Below are 26,966 nucleotides of genomic sequence, written 5' to 3'. Positions count from 1 at the left end.
ATGTCTTGTTTCGTCGACAAGTAAACTTCGTTGGTCGGGTCCAAGGAAAGCGCTTTGTCGATTGCCTCTTTGGCTTCGTTCAACTTCCCAAGTTTAACTCGAGCAACAGCAAGGCGGCCAAAACCCTTTGCAAACGACGGAGAAATCTCAACGCACTTTTCGCAGTCTCTCGACGCCAATTCGAAGTTCTCCAAATACGAGTAACATGCAGCTCTGTTCGAGTAATAAATGTGATTGAATGGGTTGCATGAAATCGCTTTTGAGTATTCGCAAATAGCTGTTGCATAGTCTTTTTTTATAAACAATTCATTTCCAGATATTTTGAATTCCTCAGCTTCCTTCAATTTCTCTGGCAAAACCTCTTCGAGTGTTTTCGGAACTTTGACTTGTGGAAGACGATGTAACTTGTCATAATTCTCCGCAAAATAGACTTCCGCTTTCTTCGACTTTTCCGCACGCTCCTCTTCACTTGTTGTTTTAAAAAAGCCTTTTTTTTCTAAAAGGCGAAGATACTTCGAATACACCTGTTCCTTTGTTGGGATTTCCATTGGATATTTTTGAGTTCGGGGTGAAAACCAATCAATTATAATAAAAATATTATTCAATTTATTATAATATAATCATAATATAATTATAATACAATTATAATATATTTATTATATATTTATTATTTATTTATAATATATTTATTATATATTTATTATATATTAATACTAAATTGTACATAATAAAAAATGTGTTCATATAGCCTTAGACACATCAACCCACCTCAATAACTTAAGAACTAAGCTATCTCAGCGTCAGGCTCGTCATCTTTTATATCATCACACAATAATATTTTTATTACCATTTTATGACAAAAACTTAATAATTTTAATTTGAATTATGGGGTATCAGAGTAGTAATTTTATAATAAAAATTAATTAAATTTTATTATTTAATTTATTTTTTATTTTTATAAATAAAACTTAATTAAATTAGATTTCATTGTTTTTCTCAAAATGTTATAGATTCAATTAAAATTAAATTGTATTATATATTACTTATTAACTTTTAATTAATTTCAAATTATTTACTATTATAAAATCAATATTAATAATGTTACAATAATTAAAACCTGTGTTAAAAAAATAGTTAAGTAAGTATAAATGAATAACTATAAAAAATTTCAAATACAATTTTATGGATAATAAAGAATATAATAAATAGATATTACAAATCATATAATATATAATATATGTAATATCTGATTATTAATTATAAAATAATTAAACAATTATTTTATTATTAGTTTAATAAAATAAACTCGAATACCACCAAATAAATAATTAATGTTGAAATATAAACTTTTTAATCTGTTGTTCTCAGCAGCATTTGTTGTGTTTAGGCAAAGCTGTGATAACGACCTTTTCGTCCTCTGGATGTATTTTAATAGCTTTTTTATACATCTCCGCCAATTTGTGAATGAAATTCATCAGTTGTTCACAAAATCCGTTACTCTCTTTAGCGGAAGTCTCTGTGAAGACGACGTTCATGTTTTGGCAATTTTGCGCATAAGTCACTCCCTCCTCTTTCGAGACATTTCGTTGTGTTGACAAGTCACTTTTATTCCCAACAAGAAAGATGTTCTTCGTTGTGTCTTTATACCCTCCATAATTCTTAAAGAGGTCAAGCCATTTCTTCGTTTGATCAAACGACTCTCTCGAGGTTATGTCATATACTACAACAGCACCAAGACAGTTTCTAAAGAGCATTGCTGGTATCGACTGATACCTCTCAAGCCCAGCTGTTTGTTATTTACTTGTTTCAAACTACCCATGACATAAAAACAAATTCTATATTATTTAGTTTATTACTATTATAGATACTATATTTAAACGACTGTATGGGGTGACGAAACAACAATAAAAATCAGCAAACCAGTATCACGAATTTCTATGCGAATGGTCTCGTCGTCCTGTTCGATCATTTTGTAAGACAAGTCGACACCTATAGTTGGTCGGATTAGTGGGTCGAAGACATTATTGATAAACAATTTCCGCAGTGACGATTTCCCAACGTTAGTTTCGCCGACCATAACAACTACGTGTCATATTTTGAAGAGCAGAGATTACTTTGAAAAGAAGAATATGTATTATTTAAGAGAGGAGCAAACTCTTGATTGCATATGTGTAATTTTCCATCAACGAGTGCAGTATTTAGTTTTTTTAACATGTTTAAATTCAACAAGTAAAGTTGTGGTGGTTGCCACAAAATCAACATTTCAAAAAGTCGAAAAGGGATTCAAAGAATGAACAAAAAGCAGTGCAATTTGTGCATCTTACTTGGTTTTGGTCATACTGTTTCTCATTCTTCTTATTCCAACAGTTTCCTGATTTATCGCACATTTTCGTGTGGAACATTATTCAAAAAAATTATAAAAATGGTAAAAAAATTTCTATTTCGAAGAGGTTGAGAAAAATTATAAAAATACTAAAATTCTTTATTTGACCAACAAAACCACAAAATAAGAAATTAAATAAGTAAAAATCAATAGCAAAGTCAATGTCTGACTAATTATTAACTTTAATTAAATAAATTAGTATATATAGTTTTATTTTTTTAATGTGATCAACTATGTCGACTGAGTAATTAATAACATCACAATATTAATAAGAATTTTATTCATATTGTCGTTTTGGCGAACGTGTGATAATAATTGATAATCAGAACTAAATGGGTATAATCTGATATCTTTTTGATTTATTGACAATCACAATTAAAACAAATTAAAACAATTTGGTGTATTATTTTGAAAGAAACTAATGGTGAATATTAACTTTGTTTTTGAACAACCGATATCGAGAGCTTATCAAGTTTGGAAATGGTGAATGTTTCAATTTATTAAGTCATTGAACACCATTCTGAAACCCCTATAAATTCACCTTTATAATTTAAAGAAGATTTTTTCAATAAAATTTATTTAAATTCCAATAAATCAAAGTCAAAACGTCAAACTTTTTTCATGTTCAAAACGATAATTTTTGAAGTGAAAACACTATCTTTTTCAAAATATCTTAGGTAAATAAACTCGAAATTAGAGGGGAAAAGTCTTGATCAAGTGACAACAATTCCAAAACGAGTAACTGAAAAATACAAAACGAAATACGCCGAGAGTCGAAAAGTAATTGCAGCTCCATATAAAGTAAAGTACTGTTAACTTCTATTCAATGGAATCTCCAGATTTTGCACAGCTTCGAAGAGAAAAGAATATCAAAGTTCTTAGCAATGCATTTCCTTCAATTCAAAAATCTTTTATAGAAAAGGCGTATGACAAGAATCACGAGAATTACGTTCAGACGTTAGACGTTCTTATTAATTATTTTGACACTTCTGATCTTGCTGCTGAGGATTTAGTTCTCTCTCCAGACTCTTCTTGTCCACAGAAAGAAACTAAAGCCAAAGACATACAACAGACTTCAATTCCTTCCAACAAGAACAAAATACATAAGAAGAGAATAGTGCAAAATGGGTACTCTACTGGTGATGTCAAAGAGATATCAATTAAAGGTGTTGTCATAACAAGAAGTGAAAAGAAAAGCACTTTGTCTAATAAAGAAAAGAAATTAAAGAAGAAGAAAGGCATATCAATCGTCCAAAAATTGATGCGTTCTATTAAGACGACTTTCAATACATCTAAACACAATGAAAACACTCAACAGAGTCATTTAAAAGAAAATAATAAACATAACACCTCAGACGACGCAGAAGACTCAGAAAAGCATTCAATATCAGCAGATGACGAAAAATTGAATCAAAACGTGTTGAAGACTTCGCAGAGCAAATTTCTGAATGCGGCACAGAAAGCACCAAATGCGTTGTCCGAAGAAAAGTCCGAGAAGTTGGAGACTCAAGTCCAAAACGCGATGAAAGGAGCTTGTTCGACAAAAGCACCACAAAACACAAAATCGGAAAAGGCTCCAAGCACGAAAATGAGTCGAAATAGCTCGATTTCTATTAGCAGTGTGTATACATCAGACTTTAATTCTCCAAGTGGAAAGGAGTGTGTAGGGGCTTTAGACACGACAATGCCAAAGTTAACAAAAATGAACGACCAAATTGAAATTTCCGTGTTTTCAAAGCAAGAGACGTCGTCCGAAGAAGTGTTGAAAAGAATTGTTTTGAGCGCAAAAAGTGTGAACAACTCAATAGAAGTGACTTATCACGTCCCGCAGTCTTTTATGAAAATGAGCTCATGGATTGGCTTGTACGACAAATACGAGATGGACACACGAAGAACGTTGGACTACAAATTCTGTGAAGGGAAGGCGGACGGATTTATAAAATTCGACAAACAGAAGTATGGGTGGTACGCTGTCAGACTGTTTCTAAATTCTTCTAAAGGAGATGAGTATATCCCAATCAAGTCTTCTGATGTATGTGTAGGCCCTGATGTCAAACTTTTAGCCTCCACAAAACTTGAAAATAGTAGAAAAGTCGTGCAGATGATCGTCTCAGGCTTAACTAAGAAATATTGGCTTGCAATTTATCGCGACAGTGAAGCGCCATATTCCAATGACGAGTACTTAATCAAATCCGACAAATTGAACCGCCCAAATATCGACTTAGATGTCACTGCCTTAAAAAAGGGGAAATATGAGTGTCGTGTATTTTGCAAACAGAGTTGTTATGGTAAAATGAAAGTGCGATGGCATTCGTGTGGAGCCGCACAATTTGAGTGTTAATAATGTGACTGTTTGTATGTACCTCCGGTGTCTTCTAAGGGTCCAAGTATAGTAAAATTATAGTAAAAGTATTATAAACAAGTTTTACTAGTCAATTTCGTTCATGAATTAAAAAAATCTTTCAAATTTCGACCACAATCGAAAAGGCTCTTTTCAAGACTTTTTAAAACTTTTTAAATCTGTTTGTGAAGAAATAATTAAAAATACTCCAAAGAACTTAAAAAAAGAAGATGGAAGACAACAAGCCACTTTTGACATCTGAAGTGAAGGGTGACGAGGGTGAGAAGTTAGTGAAAAATGACGAGAAAAACATCGAAGTAGTTGACGAGAAAAACACGGAGAAGAAGCACAACACAAAAGAAATGTTTTGGACGCTCTGGATGATCTTCGGAATGCTCAATTTCTTACTCTTTTTACTCGTCGTGACCTGTTGCATCTTTTTATCAACGCGATTGGATGGGTTTGTCGTGAAAATTGTTAACGAAGTCGACGTTGCGTTACCAAAGCAGTATCACATCCCATTGAATACTGTGGTGATACCCAAAGATCAAGCTTCAAGAGGGTCCTGTTGGATCTTTTCGACTATCGGGATGGTAGAGAGTAGTTATCGTAAATATGGAGTAGAGGCAGGGTTCTTAAATGAAAACGAGTATGTCCAATTCTCCGAACAAGCCTGTTTGTCTCTCTTTATCAAATCAAATCCATCTGGTGTCGTTTAACTATACTTTAATAATAAAGTAACAATTAATATATAATAAATAACCGACAGACGGCAAATTGATCTATGATTACTGCCAAGACCACAAAGAGATACCAATCTGTGACTATGGAGGGATGGGAATTAATCAAACGAGTGATGGGAGTGTCGAGTTTATATATTACTTAGGCGATGAAGCGAAGAAATTGATATTACCACATTCAGTGTGTGAGTATTACACACAAAGGGGGGATGGAGAGTTTCATTGTAATGACGAGAACCTTGCTGAGATCATTGCGACGAACCCGATCGACTTTAAAATTAAAGATATCAAAACGATGTACTCCATTAACGAAATCAAAAAGACGATGTTTGAACATCAAGGCCCGATCTCATATGGTCTTGCGACCGTCCAAAAAAGTTACTACTTTGAGTGCAATGAGTACAACCCCGATGTTAATACCTCCGTTTGCACAACGTGCGAGTTTCCGTGTTATCAAGCAGCATCTGGTCTTTATGTCCAAGACACGACGGGAGAGAAGTGTTGCACGCGAATTGGGTTGGCGTCGTATTCCAATGACGCGGTCTTTGATTTACATGGCGAAGTGATGGGCAGTGGAGGGCATGCGATGGTGATAGTTGGATGGAATGATGAGTTTAGGGTTGACCGAGACCAGAGCACTTATGTGAAAACAAAGGAAGAAGGGATTAATAGACAAGACGATGGCAATCAGTACTACAATCCTGTGAAAGGGGGTTTTATTATTAAAAACAGTTGGGGGTTAGTAGGGCATTCCATTCAATATTGGATGCAAAGTATTTCAGAAGCCAATGAAGCGTTAATCTGTCCACTAACTTTATCGATCAAAAATTGGTCTCCTGTAGATGCGGAGTGTCTGAAGACGAATTTGAAGTTCTCGGAGTGTGGCTTTGGGAAAGTCCGATACGTCGGAAGACAGAAGAAAAAGATTTTGGGAGGGGTCAAGTTGAGTTGTAGTCGATCATCAAATAAAGAAACGGATGTTAAGAAAATGACGTTATTAGGGTTTCCGGAATGTGGGGAAGACAATGCAAACGACTATGTGTATGCGTTAGTGGGGAAGCTGGTCGAAGACGACGAAGAAGGTACTTCGACAGTGAATTTGGTGTCTGAAATTCCGGAGGGAAGTGATACACAACGCCTTTACTCGATTGTCCGAGCAAAGTTGGGAGAAGACCAAGATACTGTGAGTGACGTCGAAGTCCTTCAAACAACACAAACGACACTTCAAATGTTGGAAAAGGTGTTTAAACCGTTTGCGGAGTTCAATGTAGATAACAGTGACTCGTGCGGATATTATTTCCAACCATACTCCACTATTCGTTTTTTGGTCAGTGACTATAAGGCTTGGGGATATGAATCTTACGCATTCTCATACCTCGATATACAATGGGAGAATTCTAGTTACCTCTTCGGTAATGAAAATAATCAAAACTATCAGTGGATCAAAAACTCAACAGTCAAATATGCATTCCCTGTGTTCGATGGGCCGTTCGGAGATATCACTGCTAATTGATTTCTAATTCAATAGGCAATCGTCGCCCACTTTTTTTAAAGCTCCAAAATTTTCAAATCGTTCGAAAATTATTTAAATGTCGTTTTAAGTTACTTCATATTTATTATAAGAATGAACGATTTTCATTATTTGAAATACCAAATTAAACTATAAATTAAACTATAAATTAAACTATAAATTAAACTATAAATTAAACTATAAATTAAACTATAAATTAAACTATAAAAGTAAAAAAAAAGAAAATAAGAACACAACGAAAAACATAGAACTTGAACTTAAAAAAGATCTTTGGAAAGATGCAGACTGACATTGAAACGCAGTTACTTGAAAATTTACAAGAGCTCCACAAATCACTTGATGAGTTCAGTAAGAGACACTTTGTAGTTACTTCCAAATTTTTGTATCAACTTGTTTGTTTCTTATAGAGACGTGTGTGTTGATTGATCAAAATGTGGTTGTGAGACATGTAAATAACATTCAGAAACAAATAGTCGAGACTACAAAGTTGGTAGTAGAAACCACTAAAATAGTCACGCGAGAAATCTTCATGGGGACGACTACATTAAGGAATGAATTAGTCCAACTTGCTATTGAAATGGTTGACGCTTATAGAAACGTTGAGAAATTGATGGAAACATTAAAATACAACATAACAGAGGAATCGACCCCTTCTGTTGTGATGACGAGCTGCCAAACTATTGCGATGAATGCGACATCGATTCTCCATATCTTCACGGGGTCTTCATTTAATCGACTTTATGAAGAAGTCCAACTCATCTTGTTTGTAGTTTCGATACCACTTTAAATGAATTATAATGACATGCAGAGAGTTGTTGAATCAAATTGATAGCACAACCATCACAAGTTACCAAACGTGCACTACCATATCAAAGGTATGTGTGTTACTCCACAGTCATCTGGATCACTTGATCTCTCAAGAGAAGTTATCGACGGACAAACCACACCAACTCCACGCACTCCACCATCTCCTCTCCGAGCAATTCGCGAACTTCATTTCCGCCTTTGATAAGTATCTAGTCAGTGGAAAGTCACAGGAACACGAAGAAACGGTGATGAAGACACAAAAGGAAATCATCAATTCGTTGAACACGGAAATTCAAATCATTTCGCCCATACATCCACTCAGTTCGCGGCCTTGGACAGGCACACGTTTGCGCGCTATTAAATTACTTGAGAGTGAAGACTATGAGGGCGTCACCCCGATCTTGTTAGCTTCTGATTTCCCAAATCAACGAGTGTTGCCGACGTTGGACTCGTTACAAACAAGTGTCTCTTCCCATGATTATACCGGCGCCGAGTATAACAAAGTCGAGTTATTGGAGTACTTCCAGACGTTTGAAGTTGGTGAGAAGAAGAGGTACCAAAACGACATTCAGCGCCAAGTGACGACGAAGATGTTACAGTCGACGTTGCACAAATACGAGTCGAAGTATTGGAAATTTACAGACAAACGTGATGTTGGGTCGTCGATGAGTTCATTAGAAGAAGCCTTGGTAGCTTCGAATGAAGAGGAAGACATTGTTATTCAGGAGATTCGCGAGATAGGGAATTGTTTGCGGTATGGGACTCCTAATGCGTTGTACTTACTTCCGAAATACGCCGAGAAATTAATGTTTCTTGGAGCACCAAAAGTCACTCTGTCAGACCCGTCAAGCCTTTTGAACGCATTTAGTCCGGAAAGTTTGGCAGAGGCGTTCACGCAACTTCCGCCACTTCCGACCATCGACGCACTTGTCTCGTTGCAAGAGATGATGATTGAGTTGATCATATTAGATATCTTGATCACATCGACGGAGTATCACCCGGACCAATTTGCGTACTTCTCGCAACGTGTGACGCGGTCTGTAGTTAAATTGTCGAGGTCTGCATTCTTCTTGGCGTATTTAGTGCAAAATCCGATGAAGCGGGAACAAGCGCTTTTAGCTGCGAAATCGTTGCAACAAGCCATCTCCGACATTTCGCTGTTTCTGAATGAATTGGTTCGAGTGAAAGCAAGAGAAGAGAAGGACTGGGTAGTCGTCCAAGACATCATTAAATTTGTCCGAGGTGTTCAAGTCCTCTCGTTCTTATCCAACCCGCCTCCCGTCTATAAAGCGTACACGTTACTTACGAATATAGTGAACGACGCAACGTCTCTGGAGGTCTACCGATTTGCAAATGTTGCGAGTGAAGTTGAGTTTCGAATAAAACTGTACTTTGACGAGTTTAAAGTGTGTGTCAATTCAGCGAACTGCAGTGCGGATTTGGTCCCGCCGACTATTGTCACTGAATTGAATTGTGCCATCGACCAACTCTCGTCGAACGACATTGTCCAAATTGGAAAGGAGATATTGAAAATGATGAAGAAGCATTATAATGGAGACTTGATACGAGCAAATCTCAATATTGCGACGATAGCGGCGCAATCCTCTGCGTCCGGTATCTTTGATAAGACGTTTGAGATGATCAAAGAGTCGATGAAAGCGTTTACACTCGACGAACAACTTCTGTTTAAAAGTCAGAAAGAGGAGTTCTACACGCGAGGGAAAGAGGTTCTTCGTGAACAGAAAGGGATAGAAGAGCTCTACTATGTGTCATCGTTACTTCGGAAGGCGCTTGACAATTGCTTCATAGTGGATGAAGTCAAAGGTACTCAAGCGTCATGCAGAGACGCTCGAGCCGCTATTTGCGAAGTCTTAAAGTGCGTTGTGAAACTTGTTGTCCCCCCAGAAGACGACAGTAAGAGGATGTACGCTAAGTTTGATGATCTCAGGAAATTCATGTCGATCAATAATTGGATGGACGCGATTCAAAGCGAACTGATCGCACTGTTCACGATATTCCATAGCGATAAGGATATGAAGGGAAGAATCTTTGCTACATTACAACTGGTCGAACTCATGTTGGACTTCTGCGCAACAGAACATTACAAACTAGGAATGCTCGAGGACCTGAAGAAAAGTGTCGCGTTCGAACTTGTTTATGTCAAATGGGGGTATCAAGACATCGCAGAAGTCGGGCAAACCATCGGCAATTTAATTGACTCGTACAATTAAACCGATGTCTTTTGAGTGGTACTTGGGTCAAAGTGAAAGAGTTTATATTTATAGTTTTAATACTATAAAATACTATATACAATAGTTTTTACGATTTTTTAAATGAATAATTAAAAAATGTTAAAAGAAAACTATACAAAATGAAATAAATAATCTTCAAAAAGATTGAGAGAATGACGTTTTCAAATCACTTTCTTTATTATAGAAGAAAAACTATTTAAATTCATTTCATGAGTTACAGAGTAGTTGTGATTGACAACCAAGGAATAGTCCGGGAAGACTCTGTGAAACAAGTCTTCGAGAACTGTGGAAAGATATCAAAAATCGAGGCATTTGAGTCTCAAAAGTTTTCTTTTTTTCTTGTTGATTTTTGTGACCTTCGTTCCGCGCAAACGTCACTGTTTTTAACAGGAACTTTGATTGATGGGAGTCGAATTGATGTCTCAGATTTTCAATCATTTCAAGAGAAGTACCCCGACCAATTTAAGCCAGTTGTGGTCATTGAAAATGAACAGATTGAAACAGACAAGTCCGAATTAAAAATTTCATTAAAAGAACTAAAACAAAGTGACCAGAACACACAGACAGACAGTACCAAACATGATAAAAATGAAATCGTCGAATCCGCTGAAAGTGCTTTGTACAAACTTCAGATGTTGATTGTAGATGGCGTATGTGGCGCACGAGACACTTATGACGAATTACTTCGAAAAGATGAGAAAAAAGACAAGTTTGAGGAAATGGATGTTAAGAAGACGGAACATAGTGAGTTCAAGCCTAACACTTTTATAGTCCAACAGAAGAAACCACAGAAACCTCTTCCACCACTTCCAACTAAATGATTCTGTGTATATTATAATAATATATATAATTATTTTATTATAATTATATAATTATTATGTTATATTTATAGTTTTTACTATATTTAAATAATTATATTATTATATTATTATATTATTATATTTATTATTAGTATTAGTATTATAGTATCTATTAGTTAAAGTATAATTAATTATTAATAAATATAACTTAAATGTTTCAAATGGAAGACAAAAGTGCAAGAGCAATTGCCCAATTCCAAAAACGCTCCACTGACTTACTCAACTTGATTTTTGTCAACAAAAAGTTCCAAAAAGCGGCTTTGAGTTTATCAACAAATCCATTTCCACTGACTGAAAATACAATTAAACTCTTTCCCGTTATGCAATATCAAACACTTTACAAGAATGGAGAAGACCGATTATCGAGCAATTGCGTCGTTTCTTATGAAATTGATTTTAAAACGGCGCAACATGAAGAAAAGAGACATAGTCGGTGTACTAAAGTGGTCTTAACTCTTAATGAGAAGAACATTTTACCAGAGATCCCTTCAATAGTTTCTACACTTGGGAAATATCTATTCAAAAACTTCGACAACTTCAAAAATCCACATTTTGTGGTCCCAACACAAATAACGAATATTGAAAATCACTGCTTTGAGGGATGTGATCAACTTTGTTCAATAGAATTTCCGCCCTTAATTAACACGTTGCGGAGTTATTGTTGTTATAAGTGTGCCAAATTGGATTTTGTTGGACTTCCAATGTATTTGGAGGAAATAGAAGACTTCGTCTTTACAAATTGCACTTCCCTCAAAAAAATTGTAATTCCAAGGAACGTCACAAAACTTGGGAAATATTTGTTTTATAACTGCCGTTCACTCTCTTCTATTTCTCTTCCAGAAAAGTTGGTTGTGCTCGACGAGTTTTGCTTTGGGTCTTGTGGAAAATTGAACGAATTGGTCTTACCAGAAACAGTTTCTTTTTTGGGTAACTCGTGCTTTGAGAACTGTTTTTCACTTAAGAAAGTTGTGTTTCCAAGTTTTTTCTATAAATTAAATAAAAGGGACATTGGGACTGTTGAGCAATCAACTCAACCAGTACAGTACTGTTGCGTGTGTGAAGACTTTTTCGAAGTAATGGAACAACTCACCACTGTTGAGTGTAACAAGCCAAAATTTGTTATTGGAGATCAGTGTTTCAATGGAACTCAAGTGGTTTTGTAGTCGATTAAAATAATTTCATTGTTTTGAATTGGTTTTAACGGATTTAAGGTGTTATATTATCTATTTATGTCGGTTAATATTTTTTTAACAACAGTTAATGATCGTACTTTTCAAATTTTAACCGAATGCCGATTGTAAAAAAGCATCTGTAATATACTTTATAAATGATAAAATAACTTTGTTACTTTCGTTAATGTATATATAACCTTTGTAAATTATTATTAAACTGTTCGTATGTATTATTTTGTTGTAGAAATTGGTTGTCTTTTTCAACAACAAAGCAAATTAACGTATACTCACTCTCTAACTCAATCACTCTCCACACATTAGCACTTTTTGGGGTAAAAATGGTTGTTTCGAAAGGGTAACATCATAATGTATATTTCAAGACGTTCTTTCAAGTCTGAAGAGAAATTCACCAAATACTTTTTATGAATACATATGTGTTAAATTTCACATTTTTTATGTAAACATAAAATAACTATTTTTACAATTAAAAAACTCCCCTCAAAAAGCATTTTATTTATTTTTGAATTCGTTGCCATTAATATTGTAAAAACAAAAAGGGTTAAACATGTAACTTATTTATATTTGGTTGCACTATAAAAAAAAATTACACTATAACTTACTTATGACTCAGTGTATTGGTAAACAAGCGACAATAATGTCCACAAAAAATAAAAATATAAAGGGTAATCGAGATATTTTAAATTTTTTTTAATGAAAAAATTGCTTTTTTGGACACAAAAATTTTAAGATTTACCCCAATCTATTAAAAAAAGTTCAAAAATACATTTTCACCAGATAAACAGTATTTTACATTTTTCATTCTTTGCCATCAATTACTAATTTTCAGTTTTTTTGTTATTACTAACCTATTAATTAATCATCTGTTTTTAAAAAAATTCAAAATATATAGACAAAAAAAAATACCCATCAAAGTGTAACCCACAAAAAGTTATTTTTTTTAAATAAAAGCGGGAGTTAAAAGTAATCATGTGATTTGTTCATATACTCAAATCATTGGGGTTATTTAAGATTATAACTAGTAAATAGTAAAAATAAGTTTGAACAGTTATAACTATTATATAATGATACTTTTTGTTATTAAATATTAGTTATTTATTTGCACCTTTTTTACACCCTCTTTTTTGAAAAAAATAAATTATCAAAATTTTTTAAAATATTTTTTCCCCAAAGAAAAAAATGCCGTTTTTTCCCATTTTTTTGTTTTTTGTGGTATTTTCCCGAATGTATTCAATTTGATTATACTGTTATTTCAAATATATGTTATATCGATTTTTATCACATTCGAAAAAATCAATAGATCGTTCAAAATTCATTAATAAAAATATAGTTTTTTAAATAATAATAAATACCAAAATGTTATGATTTTAGATTCTTTTTTAAACCTTGAATTGCTGATAATAAAAGAATCATATAAGTTATAATATTTTATAGTTTCTTTTTTCATCAAAAAAGAGATATCAGATCTGGAACTAAATCACTTTACAATAAGCACCAAAATAACTATTTTGTTCCCCAAAAACCATAACCCGATTGTGTAGTATTTTTCATTCCAAGTTAATAACATTTTAAAGCAATAACAGGGTGTTAGATAATAAGAGAGACATTTTTTGTGACTTCTTTCAACACCATCTAGGTTTATTGGCTTTATATCGGCACATTATTTATAAAGAATATCTAACCTCCTTCATACACACAAATCTATCACTGAATATATAATTTATATAATCATTATACTAATACCAAAACACTAGAGTCTGTTTTGCACTCAACAGTTGTTCAAAAAACACAAATTAATCGATATAAATAGAAAACAATACCAAGATGATTGGACAAGTTCCATTTGTTCTGAACCCAGAAGATTCTCTGCAATGTTTATCTTTCAAAAATAGAATTGTCGGTAACATTAAATGGTTCTTCGCACCAAGCCGCTGTAACTTAAAACACATTTAATTCTTATTGGCTTATTTTAGTTTTTTTATTAACAATAACTAGCTTAATAAATTAACTTCGTTTATTCAGGCTTTGTCCTCCTGCTTGGACAAGCCGATTGGAAAGGCTCTTTACCAGTAAAGTAGTGGGAATTACGACAAGATAGAAAAATAGAACAAACCGCGTCTTTGGTCATTTTTATCTTTTCATTCTTTAGGGGTACCGGTGCCATTATTCGGGAAGCCGGTTGGCTCAAATAGGGGCTATCTGCCTCTTTATTATAAAAAATAAGACCAAGTAGTGCAAAAGCAAGAGACTAGCTTCCAGCGCCTGGTTCGTTTGAGTTTGTAAAAAAGCAAAAAAACGCAAAATAAGTCTAAAAAAAGACGAAGACGAAAAATAACTTCCAATGACTTCATTCAGATGGAACTGTTCCAAATTTGAATGGCCGACTATAAAAACACAGCCCAATCTCTCAATTCATACAGTATGACAACTTCCAACTTCCACCGCAGCGTCCAACTCCCACTTGGAAAGTCCAGCGCAATCTCAATCGTGAAGTACACACGGTCCGAACTCTTCATCAAACCTTCCTTTAACAAGTTGTTAGAAGATGACACCTGTGACGACGAGTCCGACTTCGAGGTGTTCAACATTATCAACGGGATAGATAACGATGAGTTCTCATCATACATCTACCACGGGGAGTCTGTCATCAACACAGACCTTGCCCTTAGCCTGTAAATTCGGTGTGTCAAGCACGCTATTTATTAATAAATATGTTTTGTATTCTTCGGTCGACCGTTATTCATGTTTCTATGGCTTTAATTTTTATTACTATATTATTACTATATTAAAAAGCTATATATAGCAATAGTTCCAGAGTTTTTGAAGTTCTATTGACATTAACAAATATCTACTCCGCACTTTTGTTTGACAAGTTTCGTTGTTGTGTTCTTTACTTGAATATATAAGAAATAATGATATATTATACTATACTGTATTATTATCTTGTAAATCATAAAGGAAACTGCAGTGAGTAGAAAACGTCATAATACATATGAAGGAAAAATAAGTGGAAAATGGTTGATCTTAATATTATCTGCACGAAAAAAGAGTCCAAATTCACTTTTGTTATTAGAGTAAAAAAGACGGAATTGTTTTTTTTTGTTGAACAAATTGGGTTTTTTGAAGATTCAAAATCTATGACCATTAACAAATTTGTTATGGTAATTATAGTTAAAAAATAATTAATTTAATAATATTATAACTATTAAAGGTGAGAACAATTTTTTTCGAATGAATTCCACAAATTTTATTGGTGGAATTCATTTTTTTCAATTTTCTTTTTTGAATAATTAAAAAAAATTAATTTAAATTTGAAGAAAAAAATTAAAAAAAAATCAAAAAAATATTTAACTTTCTAATAATTTATTTCAATTATTAAAATTCTTTGAACAATTGATTTAAACTATTTTTACTAATAAATTTACTATAAATAATACCAAAACAAATACTAATCCATAACATCAGCGCTTTTTGTTGCTTCCCACCGCAACAGAGATTGTGACGATCTTATCTTTGACATTCACCTTGTGATTACTCAACGCCTTTGTCTTTGAGACTTCATCTCTAAAGTCGACAAACCCATATCCGTTGTTCAGCCGGACTTTAACGACTGGTCCAAACTCCTTTTCAAAGACTTCTCTGATTTCGTTTGCGACGAGTCCCGCTGTTTTTCCGATGAAAATTGAGAACTCCGATGCTGGTGCTGTATTCTCATCTTTATCGAATTGCTCTCCGATTTGCGCGCGTCGTTTTGCGATGACGGAGTCCTTAGTGTGGATTTTGGTCTTTGTATTTTCGTTGACTCTGATGAAAGCGCTTTGTGTGGTGTACTCTCCCCCACAGACCATTCCGACTTTGTTGTTATTGTCTTCGAAGACCAAAAGGGAGAGTCTTGTGTTAGTGAGTAAATTGTAGATCTCGGTACACGTCTGTATAACACATATAATCTTCAAAGCGTCTGGCTCGATGATATAAATAGTTTTCTTGTCATAAATGATGATAAATGTGAAGTGTGAGATCGCATGGAGTTCCTCCCCTTTATAAGGCAAGTCGATCTTTTTATTTAACTTCTTTGAAAAGAGCTGAAACCCGCTAAGAAAGAACATCTCGCCTTTACAGAAACACAACGAGTTGATGGAAGGAATGGAAATATCTTTTGCAGTGATTGTTTGGACGTCCGATAAATTGGGCTCAAAGGTAGATACCTTTGAACTGTCAAAGACACACGCGCGACTAAATTGGTTGTTCACTAAGATGGTATTTCCAACAACCGGAATGGACTTCACTTGTTCGATCTTCTCAACTTCCTTCTCGTCCTTCGGAGAGGCCGTGTCGGTGCTCGAAATAATCCGATTCTGAGTCACCGCAGTCGACTCTAATACTAAGAACTCTTGACTCTCTAAAAACGCGTCGTTGCTCCACACAAAATCGACGACGTTGGTGAGAGACCCGACAAAAGTAAATTCGGGAAGTTGGTAGATGTGAACTATATTGTGAACAAAACAAGCGACGTAATGGGCAGTTGGTGATACAATCACTTTATCAGTCTCTTCGGGAAGCGCAATGTGAGATAAGATGACGTTAGTCTTGAGAGAATAAGAAAACAATGTGTTGGCATTGTCATGAATGTATAAATAATTCCCGTAACCATCCATACTCAAACTTTTGATTTGTTTTGGAAACCCAATCTCAAGTGAATGACTGAGGGAAAAATCTGTCATTATGAAATTCTTTTTTAATAGTTTTTTTTGTCTTTTTTTATAAGTCTTAAAGGTTTATTATATTTACTTTTTTAGTAATTAAAGTCTAATAATTTAATAATTTAGAAATGTTTTTTTATTTAAAATAGATAGTATAAATATTAAAATATATAATAAAGATCAATTATCAATTATAATTAATGTATACTATAATTTAGTTAATTAATTATAATGGATATATTAAATTAATATATACCTTAATTTATATAATATATATTTTATAAAAATATTAATAAAAATATTATATTTTTTAATTATTTTTTAACTAATTTATTTTTAACAAATCTAATAATAACAAAAGTGCCTTATTTTTTTTAAATTATATATTTATTTTAGATAAAAAAAGATATTCTATATTTTTGGGAAATTAAACAAAATAATAAAGTTATTAAAATAAATAATACTAATTTCATAATTTTAATTTGGGTTGAATCGAAGCATACAGTTGAATATCTAGTTAAACGAAAATTAACTAATTAATAATAAATCTTTTAAACCGCAAATCAGTTATTTTCATGAGCAAAATGAACGATTTGCGGGAGTTTTCTAGGAGTCTCCGAGTTGCACCGAGTTCGCTTTCATCTTCTTTTATTAATGCTTTTTTTCTTTCACAGACTCCAAAGGAAGATTTGTCGCTCACAAATCTTCGCCTTTTGGCGTCGAACCCGGGGCTCGAACGCGAGAAGACTATATGGCGACCGACGGACTCTTCCAAGGTCTTAGCGACCCGATGGAAAGTGTTTTTAAGTTGTTTGCCACCCCAACCTGAAGCTTGGGGATTAATAGACACAAACAAAGTCAAGCAGTACATTTCATTATGTAATCAGTACAAGTCGCAGTTGGCACTTTTAGAGTCTGAAAATCCGTTAGAAAGCTATGCGACGGAGACTGCGTGTAAAGAGCCGAAGAATGTCACCGACTCGTACTTGAGGAAAGCGATGTGGGAGATCAAAAAAGATGCCCGACGAACGCATTTTGACCAAAGTGTGTTAGAAAACCGGTATGTGTTACATAAGATATTACTTATCTATCAATTGTCGAAGGGATATGAGTATGTGCAAGGTTTGTGGATCTCTTCAATTCGTTGGTTCATTATATAAATTATATCATTGAAATAACTAAAAGGGATGAACGAGCTTGTTTCAATTCTCATCGATGTATTTTCAGAAACAAAAAGTGGGGTCGAGAGAGAGGCTGAGACATTTTACTTCTTTTGCGAGTTAATGGAGATCATGGGCGACTGGTTTAAAGACGGGACTGAAGGGTTGAGGTGGATGAAAAACCGGTGCGACTCAATTGAATCGATCTTGGAAACAAAGGATGAGGAACTTGCGATGCATTTGAAGGCTTGTGGGATGGAGATGCAACTCTTTTTGTTGTTTGTTGTTTTTATTATCTATTATTTCTTTAATATCATATTATTAATATTTATAGTAATATTTATAGTATTAATTATAGTATTAATTATAGTATTATTTATAGTAATTTATTATAGTAATTTATTATAGTAATTTATTATAATATTATAATTACCTGTTAATAACAGACAGACGATGGGTACGACTACTGTTTTGCCAGATCTTCCCACCACAAGTGATTAAAATGATGTGGGACGTCATTTTTGCGTTCAGTGGAAGGTTGTCGTTAGTTGATCATATATGTGTAGTGTTGATCATATTACAACGTGGGAAATTGTTAGAAGGAGATTTAACACATGCATATAGTGTGTTGTTCAATTACCCCATTGAAGAGTATTCCCCAGACTTAATATTGAATTTGGCACTTGCGAGTTGTATGTGGTTTGAACTTCCTTTGATCAGGAATTTGGACTTTAAACAGCGAGTGAGAGTGAAAGAGTCTTCATCGTTTTGGGGGAAGGTGAAGACCGAAATAGTACCTGTCCACGCTATCTCAACCAGTGGAAGTCGTTCGGTTGCTGTGTCACCACCACTCACACCTAAATTGAAAGCTGGAAACCAAGCAAATATCCTCGACAAGTTTTTCCAAATTGAAGATCATTTAAACACTGCACTAATTCTTCTTGAGTTTGTTTGTCACAACATTTTGTATTGTGTAAGTAAGTTTTATGGTTGACAACTAGAAATGACCCAATTGCCGCGAAGGAGGTAAAGAACGCTCTTGTTGATATCATCAAACTGAAAAACGACATCCAGTCCGAGGAGAATTTCTTCGTTATGTTTTAAAATAATATGTCATCTTATATCTTTTGAGGTATTCATTTTGTTTAGTAAATCTTTTATAGATGCAGTTTTTAATTATTAAAGCAATCTTGGTATACTGGTATCAACAATTCAATAGATACAAATGATTCTATTTAAACATCAATCACATGAATTGAGTTGTTAAGTATATAGAAATATTGTTGATTTGCTCGTGTTATTACATTTATATTCACATTGGTCACTTAATAACAATTTGAAAGAATAACATGTAAGTTAAATGAATTCTCAATGTATGTTTTAAATTGTTTATTCAAAAAAGAAACCAAAATTGGATATAAACTTCTTATTTAATAATTTAAAAATGGACAATTTCTAACAACAATTGTGGTAATATTTGTAATACCATTCACTTTTCGTAATAACGGACAATTTTGAACATGAATTTTATTCGTGTTTTTACTAACTGTGATTTCTTCAAGTAATTTGCAATTACCTATAACAATTTCTCTTACACTTTCTTCACAATACAGAAAAATAAATTTTTCTCTGAAAATGGTCGACTTTTTTAAATTGACATATTTTGATAAATTTTGTACCTTTTTTGAAATGCCAACGATTTTCATGTTAAAATTTCCACCTTCTATATAATCAAAAAACACGTCTTTTAATTTCAATTTTTTCACTGTTTTTGAGAGTGTCAATTTATCGAAATTTCTATCACTGCAAGTGGTAAAAAGTACAATTTCTTTGCACTTCAAAAAAGAGAGGTCTACTATTCGTGGATTTTCATTTCGGCTATTTTGCAATGAAATAAATGCCACGTCAACATCTGGGCATCTCAAAACATCATTTTCAGATTCTGGAAAACAAAACTCAATTGTTGATTTGCTGCATTTCCCACAAATAATTGTTTCATAAATATCACGTGTTATTTTAGTATTTTTAATGTAAAAAGTGGTGTTTTCTTTCGATATTTCTTTATCTTTTTGATTGTGTTTTTTATCTGTTTTTCCGATGTTACAAAACGACAATTTTACGTCTGGAAAGCGTCTTACAAAACATTCAAGTTTCTTCAGTTTTATAATTTCCACTTCATATGTTGAATTGTTGATTTTAATGCTTAAAGATGGAAAACACCCAATTTGCAAAGGATTTGATAAAAAGAATTTATTTGTCTTATTATTAACAAAGCGAATTTTCGAATAATACCCTGAAAATATATTTTTGTTCTTCAATTCCAAAATTTCTCTATTTAAAAAGTTTGAAAAATCCGTTTGAATAATATCAGTTGTTCCTTTTAATAAGCACTTAATTTTGGAATTTTTGACACTCTTAAATACACTTTTGTTTGTGTCTATAATCCTTTTAAATTTGAAATAATTTGTCTCTACATCTTTGTATGCGTTCTTCACAAAAAACTCGACGTTTTCACACTTTTCAAAATTTGTGTACTTGAAATCACATCCTTCTATTTTGATATTATCTGACTCGGATAATAACAAATAGCAACACTCTACGCCAACTATATCAACATTTTGTGTACGAAAAGTTGTTAATTTTGATATTCTCATTTTAGGGTTTTCAACTTTTTGTGTATTTGTGTTGTTCTTGATGCTAATATCCACTGATGTGTACACTCTAAGCCATACACAATATTTTTTGGAAACAAATGTAACACTCTCACAGTAATCAAAATCGGCATTTTCTGCGCTCACTAAGAAAACTTCAATTTTCTTGCATTCGACAAATAAAATTTTTTTAATGACATTCCCATAAATCTTGACGTTGTTTAATCGACGAAAACGCGTGTTATTTACTGAATTTACAGAAAGGTATATCACACGCAATTTTTCGATTTCCGAAAACAGTACAATTGGTGATTGAAGTGTCAATACATTATAAAAATTGTTATAATTTTGGTCCGCAGTTATTACGTTCAATAAATTTTCTGGGCATTTCATTATAGTGTTAGAGTCGTCAAGGCACAACGTGTCCACATTATATTTCCGGTTTTGACAATATTGTTTGACCGAGTCAAATTTGATAGAATTTTTATTTGACACAAATACTTCTCCTGTGAAGCGAGAGTTCCCAATAAAAAGTTCGTTGTTACTTATATCAGATGTTTCCACAGTCCCAAATTGCAACACAGAGATATGAGATTTTTCAAGTTTATACTTCAGATCTGATATTATGCCTTTGTAAATAAGCGAAAGTATATTACATTCCAATACAACAACAATTTTAAGAGGAGGAAGGTGCAAAGATCTTCTGGTTTCTGGTAGAGTCAAAATGTTTTCAATAAAGTCTGGCATCGCACAGCGCCAAAAGATTAGTGATGTTATCGTTTTGTTTGTAACAAGTTTTAAGATGTATGTAAATGATAGATTCCACTCGAAAACATTGAGGTGCAACAAATTTGTCATTTTATTGATATACTTTTTGTATGGTTTTGTGAAGTCCAAATACAAGTGAGTGATTTTCTGTATAGCATTTTTGTTGAGCTGAGCATGTTGTATTCGACAATTTGAAAACCTTCCTGTTGGAACAAGTCGCACAAACGTAACCCTTTTGACAACTTTTTCACATACTGTATTTTCTAACATAAAATCCGAGCATTGGAGGGTCTCAATCTTTGGAAATGCTTTTTCTATGAAATCAAAAATCAGTTTAAAAATGGGAAGTATTTGTTTTGGTGAAAATTCTATGAGAAAATGAGAAATTGTGATGTTGGGATTGATATGGAGACTTTCCAGACAACAGTTACATTTCTTATTAACCAAAATGAAAAATTTGAGAGAAGTGATGTCGTTTATGAATAATACTACATTCAATAAAAAGACATGTTCGAGTTTCGTCATTAAATGATTTATAAGTTGTTTCATTTTTATTTTAATGTACAAAATAATTTAAAATTATGAATGTTATATCAGTCTTATCAGATAAATTTAATACCAAAACAACTTATATTTAAATAGTATTTTCAAAGTTTTTTATATCAAAATATTTCAGTACCTAAAAAGTACAGAACAGGCTTTTCAAAATAATTATTAAAATGTGGTATTATAACGTACGAATTTATAAGAAAAAATGAATATTTTGGTTATTAAATGGTGACGTGGGTAATTGGGATTGTGGTTATAAAAACCTCTGGTACAGAACTAATCTTTAATAATTTATATTAGCATTCTTTATACTTATTTAAAAAAAATCAAACTTCACCTTTGAATAATTTTCCTGTATATCAACAAACAAATATAATGTTTTTCCCATTGTATTCAAACATAGTATTTATATAACAAACATTAAAAATCTTTGAATTTCATTTAAAATATGAATAAACTGGTGTTCGAAGCGGTACTTCTTGGTGAAGATGGTGTTGGTAAGAAAAACATTATCGATAGGTATGTTTATGGAGAATTTGACAGAATATATGAACCAACTAGAAGAGACAAATTTATTACAACTTTGACTGTTGAAAGTCAACTTATTGTTGTGGAATTTAACAAGATGTTTTTTTCAAGTTATTCTTTTTTGGATTATTATATCAGAAAAAGTAGCGTGTTCTTTTTGGTGTACTCAATAACTTCAATTTATTCATTTAAAAAAATACAAGAGATGAGAGACATGGTTATACAAATTAAATGTTGGGACAACAAAACAGGTTTACCTATTGTGTTATGTGGAAATAAATGTGACTTGGAAAGTGAAAGAAAAGTGACAACAGAAGAGGGTCAAAAATTGGCAGATGAATTTCAATGTGCATTCTTCGAAACATCTGCAAAAAACAATACAAATTTGGATGTAATGTTTCAAGTTGTTGTTAAGGATTTATTAAATTATTCCAAATCAATAAAAAGTTTAAATATAGAATTAACAAAACAAAAGAGTCATAACAAAAACATTGGCTGTTTGCTAGTATAAATCACTTTTATATATTTCATTGTTTTGCTCGATTTCTTATATATTAAATAACAATTTAAACTTTTTTGTTAGAAAGAATTGTTATAATTAAAAATGTAATTCATATGACAGTAATTTATTATTTTTTCATATAAACACATGTGTTGGTATCAAAGTCAATCCCAAAAATTGTTATATACCATGATGTTTCTTATTTTTGGTGTTATTTTTTTTAGTACTTGGTTGATGTTACATGTTTATACACATGAAGTTTCATATTTTTTTGATTATTTATCAAAAAGTAAGTTTAGTTGTTGGATAAAAATATAAAAAATAATAAACAAAAGATAATTATTTATAATATCTCGTTAACATGTAATTATTAACAAAAATACATTAAATAAAAATCATAGATATCAGTGTTGTTACACTGGTGAATTCATTATATTTGTTAAATTGATATTATTTCAACATAATCACATGGTTATTACACAATAATTAAAATATAAAAGAAACATTCAAATTTATTACAGATTCTATTTAAATCACATCTACAATCATGTATTTTTGAACGTCGTTGTACATCAACTATTTCGTTTTTAAATAGTTCTTATATTGAAATCTTTGTAAATAATTAAAAACGCCGTTTTTTTTCATGTTTAATAAAAAATTTCAATGTTATGATTAAACCCAATTTCAACAAATGGCAATTAATTTTGGTGTTGAAAACCAGCCCACCCAGTGGTCGTTCCCTTAAACTCTCCAAATAGATCTCCTCCAATTAAATTTGCACTTACTGTTTGTTTAAAAAGTTGACTTTTCTCTATTTTGACATTTGTAGAGTCGTGTTGTATAAAAGTGATATCTCCAATAGAAGATATGACAATATTATCACAATTTTCAACAACAATATCGACACCACTCAAAACCATTATTTCAATGTTTTGGCAATTTTTCAGTTTGATATTTTTACACTCAAATTTTGGCATATTGTTAATCTTAATATTAACAATTCCAATGAGTTCAACGTGCTGAGTTGTTATACTTATGTTCTTGTCAAAGAACGTTTGGTCGACATTTTGCATAACAAGTTCACCTATTGCGATCCCTGTGATATCTACATCTGAATTGAAAATGCCGCATTTTTCAAAAAACAGTTGTTTGTTCGTTTTAATTAATTCTCTGATTTTTTTAATTGTGACCTTCGAGTTTTCAATATGAATTGTGTTGATATTGTTTTTCACAAAGACTGCATTCACTTCGCACTTTTTGCATATTAAATTGACAAAATTTAAATATAAATCGTCTTTTACATTTGATGTGATACTTTCAAGTGTTAAATATTCGACTCTAGTGTTTCTTAAAAAATAAGTGGGATTAAATGTTGTCATTTTTAACGTGTTAATATAATCAACATTTGCGTTATTTTGATCAATAATTGCGAATAATGTGGTGAGATCTTTTTCATTCGAAATAACAATTTCTTCTTTTTTACAAGAACTTGGTTGAAGGCCTTTAGGAAGTGAACAGAAGTTGAGTGCAAATGAGAACTTTTCACTCAATTTTGAAAGTTTAGAGTAATCGCCTTCAAAATTGATGTGATGTGAATTTTCAATTTCTATTTCCTCGACACAATTCATCGCAAAAGTGAAATTCTCAATATCAGATATTGAAAATGTTTTAACGTTAGAGAAACACAACATTTTGTTTGGTGTAATTGTTGTTTGCAGCAATTTAATGTTCAAAATTGAATTGAAATTTTGGCCAAAAAAGTGGATATTAGATCTCTCAGAAATGAATTTTTCAATATGAGCAGTTTCTAATATACCAATAATACTATTAGTGCAATTAAATGATTTACAAGTGATATCAAGAAAAACAAAATTCTTACAAAACTCAGCAGAAATTTTTTCAATTATTCTGTTATTTTGTCGACCAAAAGTTGTGACAAAATTTGTAACATTTTTGAATTTGATTTCTCTGATGTGTTCACAACTTTCAAATGATATATTGAGGTTATTCGATATATCCAAAACAATTGTTTCGGCAAATGGAAATGGGAATTGGTTCATTCGATCATAAACCTTTTCTGATGGTGTTTCAACTGTTGTTATTTGACTTTCAAAGCTAAATACAAAATCTTCCCACCCAACAAACGTGCGTTTAATTTCGTCTTGTGTATTATACATTTCACTTCCATTATATTGTTTCAATTGTACCTCTGTGACATTTTTAATAAGAACACCATATTGAATACAAACTGAAACTTTTTCTAAAACAATTTTTCGTGGGAGGTTCTTCCCTATTATCACTTTTGAGTTTTTTCCTTGGAAATAAAAAGTTGAGTCAAGTGTATTAAAATTTATTTGTGTCGAGTCGAACAAAAGTGCATCATAAATTTCATTGTTTGGTGATCCATTAGTTTCAGAAATCGGTGCATTAAATTGTCCAATAGTTGTATTAAATTGTTGCATTAAATTTCGTTGTATATTCATAAAGAATGAGACATTTTGTGAGAAACTTTTCATGATAATTTCGTTGATTTTGTCGATGTTTTCTTGTGTTGCATAATCGTGGATTGTGAATTTAACATTTGAAGAAATTGGTTTACAAATATCCAAATTAGAGTTTATGTAATTTTCAGTGTAATTGTTGAACTTGGTGTATATGGAGAAATCCATATTTTTAGGGTTTCCCCATAATAAAATAATTTCTGTGTTATATTTTTTCATAGTTTCTTCAATTAATTTACACTCTAATGCTGGCATAATTTTAACTTTATTTGTATCACTCCAAATTGGTTGATTACTCCACATATTTGCATCACATTTTCTGAGAAATATCATTTTTGGGAACTTCATTTTGTTGATGTCGAGTTGTTCGAACTTCTCCAGAAATAATGGGAAGTATAATGAATGAATCGATAACACTTTTAACGATTCAAAAAGTTGTGTTTTGATTTGATCAACGTTGGTGATTTCAGCAGAATCAATTTTGTCTAATAGATCATTGGGGAAATTGTTATTTAACGAAACAAAACGGAAATGTTGAAGATCAGCAAGAGATTTTGTGGCATATTCATCACAACTGAATATTTTGTAATTCATATTCAAAGTAGTCAAAGGAAACATTTTTGAATATTTGATGATATCTACTGATGATATCAAAACTGGATTAATGTGCATAGAACATGCCAACTTAGCACAAGATTTGTTGATTTTTATGAAATTCATGACGTCGTTATATGTTTCAAGATAAAGATAAACGTTCATCAAGAATATTGGCTCAAGGCGTTTCATTTTGTATGTTTTTGAGTTACAATTCCGTATTCATGTTGAGATGTTTAAAACTTAATAACATTTGGTTGGTTAAACATTTTTAGTTCAATAATATTATTTTAATTGGTTTTTACAAAAACAGTAAAAATTTTTTATTTTAATCAATCAAAACATTTAATTTTTGCTTCCAAAGTTACTAAATTATAAAACCAAAAACATTAAAAAATACAATAATTGACATATTTTGAAACATGGTAAGTACAGTAAAACCTTCCAAGAGCGGGTTCTCTCAAGAGCGGGCATTTTTTAGACTGAAACTAAAAAGAGAGTTCTCTATAGAGCTGTAACTAAGGTTTGATTGGCTAAAAATGCCCACTCTTGAGAGGTTTTATTGTAGAATACAAATTCGAAACGAATAAGTTTTTCATTTAAAATATCAATTACGAGCCGAATTCAGTTGATATAACAAAAGTTGTTTTAGTAAATAAACATTGAGAACCCCATATAAACAATCCGAGACATAATTGTGTTGGTTGAGTGGTAATGTGTTATCCCTGAATCGGCACGATATACCAACTACTTTTAAATACAAAGAAATTTTAATTGAAAATAATATAAAATTATATCGTTTTTTCAGAAAATTTTAGTTATTTTTTGGATAATTAATAAGAAATGAATAATTTGAAATTACAAACTATTTTTAAATTTAATTTTAAATAAACGGTATACTTATTTGTA

At 32.1% G+C, this 26,966-nt stretch overlaps 11 protein-coding genes across 11 annotated transcripts; 7 read left to right on the top strand and 4 right to left on the bottom strand.

The window, feature by feature from the left end:
* Positions 1 to 2: 2 nt before the first annotated feature.
* EIN_062770 (small glutamine rich tetratricopeptide repeat-containing protein) lies at positions 3 to 548 on the bottom strand (the record flags this gene model as incomplete). Its single annotated transcript, XM_004260305.1, has 1 exon — positions 3 to 548. A coding segment is annotated over one exon (546 nt), but the record flags the coding sequence as incomplete, so codon positions are not given.
* Positions 549 to 1,364: 816 nt separating this feature from the next.
* On the bottom strand, positions 1,365 to 2,183 carry EIN_062760 (rab11, putative; the record flags this gene model as incomplete). Its single annotated transcript, XM_004260304.1, has 3 exons — positions 1,365 to 1,786; positions 1,921 to 2,082; positions 2,156 to 2,183. The coding sequence occupies 3 exons, from the start codon at positions 2,181 to 2,183 to the stop codon at positions 1,365 to 1,367; spliced, it is 612 nt and encodes a 203-aa protein (XP_004260352.1).
* Positions 2,184 to 3,209: 1,026 nt separating this feature from the next.
* Positions 3,210 to 4,724, top strand: EIN_062750 (hypothetical protein; the record flags this gene model as incomplete). Its single annotated transcript, XM_004260303.1, has 1 exon — positions 3,210 to 4,724. The coding sequence occupies one exon, from the start codon at positions 3,210 to 3,212 to the stop codon at positions 4,722 to 4,724; it is 1,515 nt and encodes a 504-aa protein (XP_004260351.1).
* A 230-nt stretch (positions 4,725 to 4,954) lies between these two features.
* EIN_062740 (hypothetical protein) lies at positions 4,955 to 6,977 on the top strand (the record flags this gene model as incomplete). The annotated part of the gene is made up of 2 exons (XM_004260302.1): positions 4,955 to 5,399; positions 5,494 to 6,977. The coding sequence occupies 2 exons, from the start codon at positions 4,955 to 4,957 to the stop codon at positions 6,975 to 6,977; spliced, it is 1,929 nt and encodes a 642-aa protein (XP_004260350.1).
* A 296-nt stretch (positions 6,978 to 7,273) lies between these two features.
* Positions 7,274 to 10,033, top strand: EIN_062730 (hypothetical protein; the record flags this gene model as incomplete). Its single annotated transcript, XM_004260301.1, has 3 exons — positions 7,274 to 7,387; positions 7,459 to 7,757; positions 7,804 to 10,033. The coding sequence occupies 3 exons, from the start codon at positions 7,274 to 7,276 to the stop codon at positions 10,031 to 10,033; spliced, it is 2,643 nt and encodes an 880-aa protein (XP_004260349.1).
* Positions 10,034 to 10,263: 230 nt separating this feature from the next.
* Positions 10,264 to 10,875, top strand: EIN_062720 (hypothetical protein; the record flags this gene model as incomplete). Its single annotated transcript, XM_004260300.1, has 1 exon — positions 10,264 to 10,875. The coding sequence occupies one exon, from the start codon at positions 10,264 to 10,266 to the stop codon at positions 10,873 to 10,875; it is 612 nt and encodes a 203-aa protein (XP_004260348.1).
* Positions 10,876 to 11,066: 191 nt separating this feature from the next.
* EIN_062710 (hypothetical protein) lies at positions 11,067 to 12,077 on the top strand (the record flags this gene model as incomplete). Its single annotated transcript, XM_004260299.1, has 1 exon — positions 11,067 to 12,077. The coding sequence occupies one exon, from the start codon at positions 11,067 to 11,069 to the stop codon at positions 12,075 to 12,077; it is 1,011 nt and encodes a 336-aa protein (XP_004260347.1).
* A 3,488-nt stretch (positions 12,078 to 15,565) lies between these two features.
* On the bottom strand, positions 15,566 to 16,825 carry EIN_062700 (hypothetical protein; the record flags this gene model as incomplete). Its single annotated transcript, XM_004260298.1, has 1 exon — positions 15,566 to 16,825. One exon carries the CDS (start codon positions 16,823 to 16,825, stop codon positions 15,566 to 15,568), a length of 1,260 nt encoding a protein of 419 aa, XP_004260346.1.
* A 563-nt stretch (positions 16,826 to 17,388) lies between these two features.
* Positions 17,389 to 19,068, top strand: EIN_062690 (hypothetical protein; the record flags this gene model as incomplete). The annotated part of the gene is made up of 4 exons (XM_004260297.1): positions 17,389 to 17,926; positions 17,990 to 18,242; positions 18,415 to 18,909; positions 18,966 to 19,068. The coding sequence occupies 4 exons, from the start codon at positions 17,389 to 17,391 to the stop codon at positions 19,066 to 19,068; spliced, it is 1,389 nt and encodes a 462-aa protein (XP_004260345.1).
* A 3,312-nt stretch (positions 19,069 to 22,380) lies between these two features.
* EIN_062680 (hypothetical protein) lies at positions 22,381 to 22,971 on the top strand (the record flags this gene model as incomplete). Its single annotated transcript, XM_004260296.1, has 1 exon — positions 22,381 to 22,971. One exon carries the CDS (start codon positions 22,381 to 22,383, stop codon positions 22,969 to 22,971), a length of 591 nt encoding a protein of 196 aa, XP_004260344.1.
* A 689-nt stretch (positions 22,972 to 23,660) lies between these two features.
* EIN_062670 (hypothetical protein) lies at positions 23,661 to 26,249 on the bottom strand (the record flags this gene model as incomplete). Its single annotated transcript, XM_004260295.1, has 1 exon — positions 23,661 to 26,249. The coding sequence occupies one exon, from the start codon at positions 26,247 to 26,249 to the stop codon at positions 23,661 to 23,663; it is 2,589 nt and encodes an 862-aa protein (XP_004260343.1).
* Positions 26,250 to 26,966: the final 717 nt, after the last annotated feature.

Source organism: Entamoeba invadens (genome assembly GCF_000330505.1).
Source record: "Entamoeba invadens IP1 unplaced genomic scaffold scaff_1105074726711, whole genome shotgun sequence".
Taxonomy (NCBI): domain Eukaryota; phylum Evosea; order Mastigamoebida; family Endamoebidae; genus Entamoeba; species Entamoeba invadens.
This window is presented reverse-complemented; position numbering and strand designations above follow the sequence as displayed.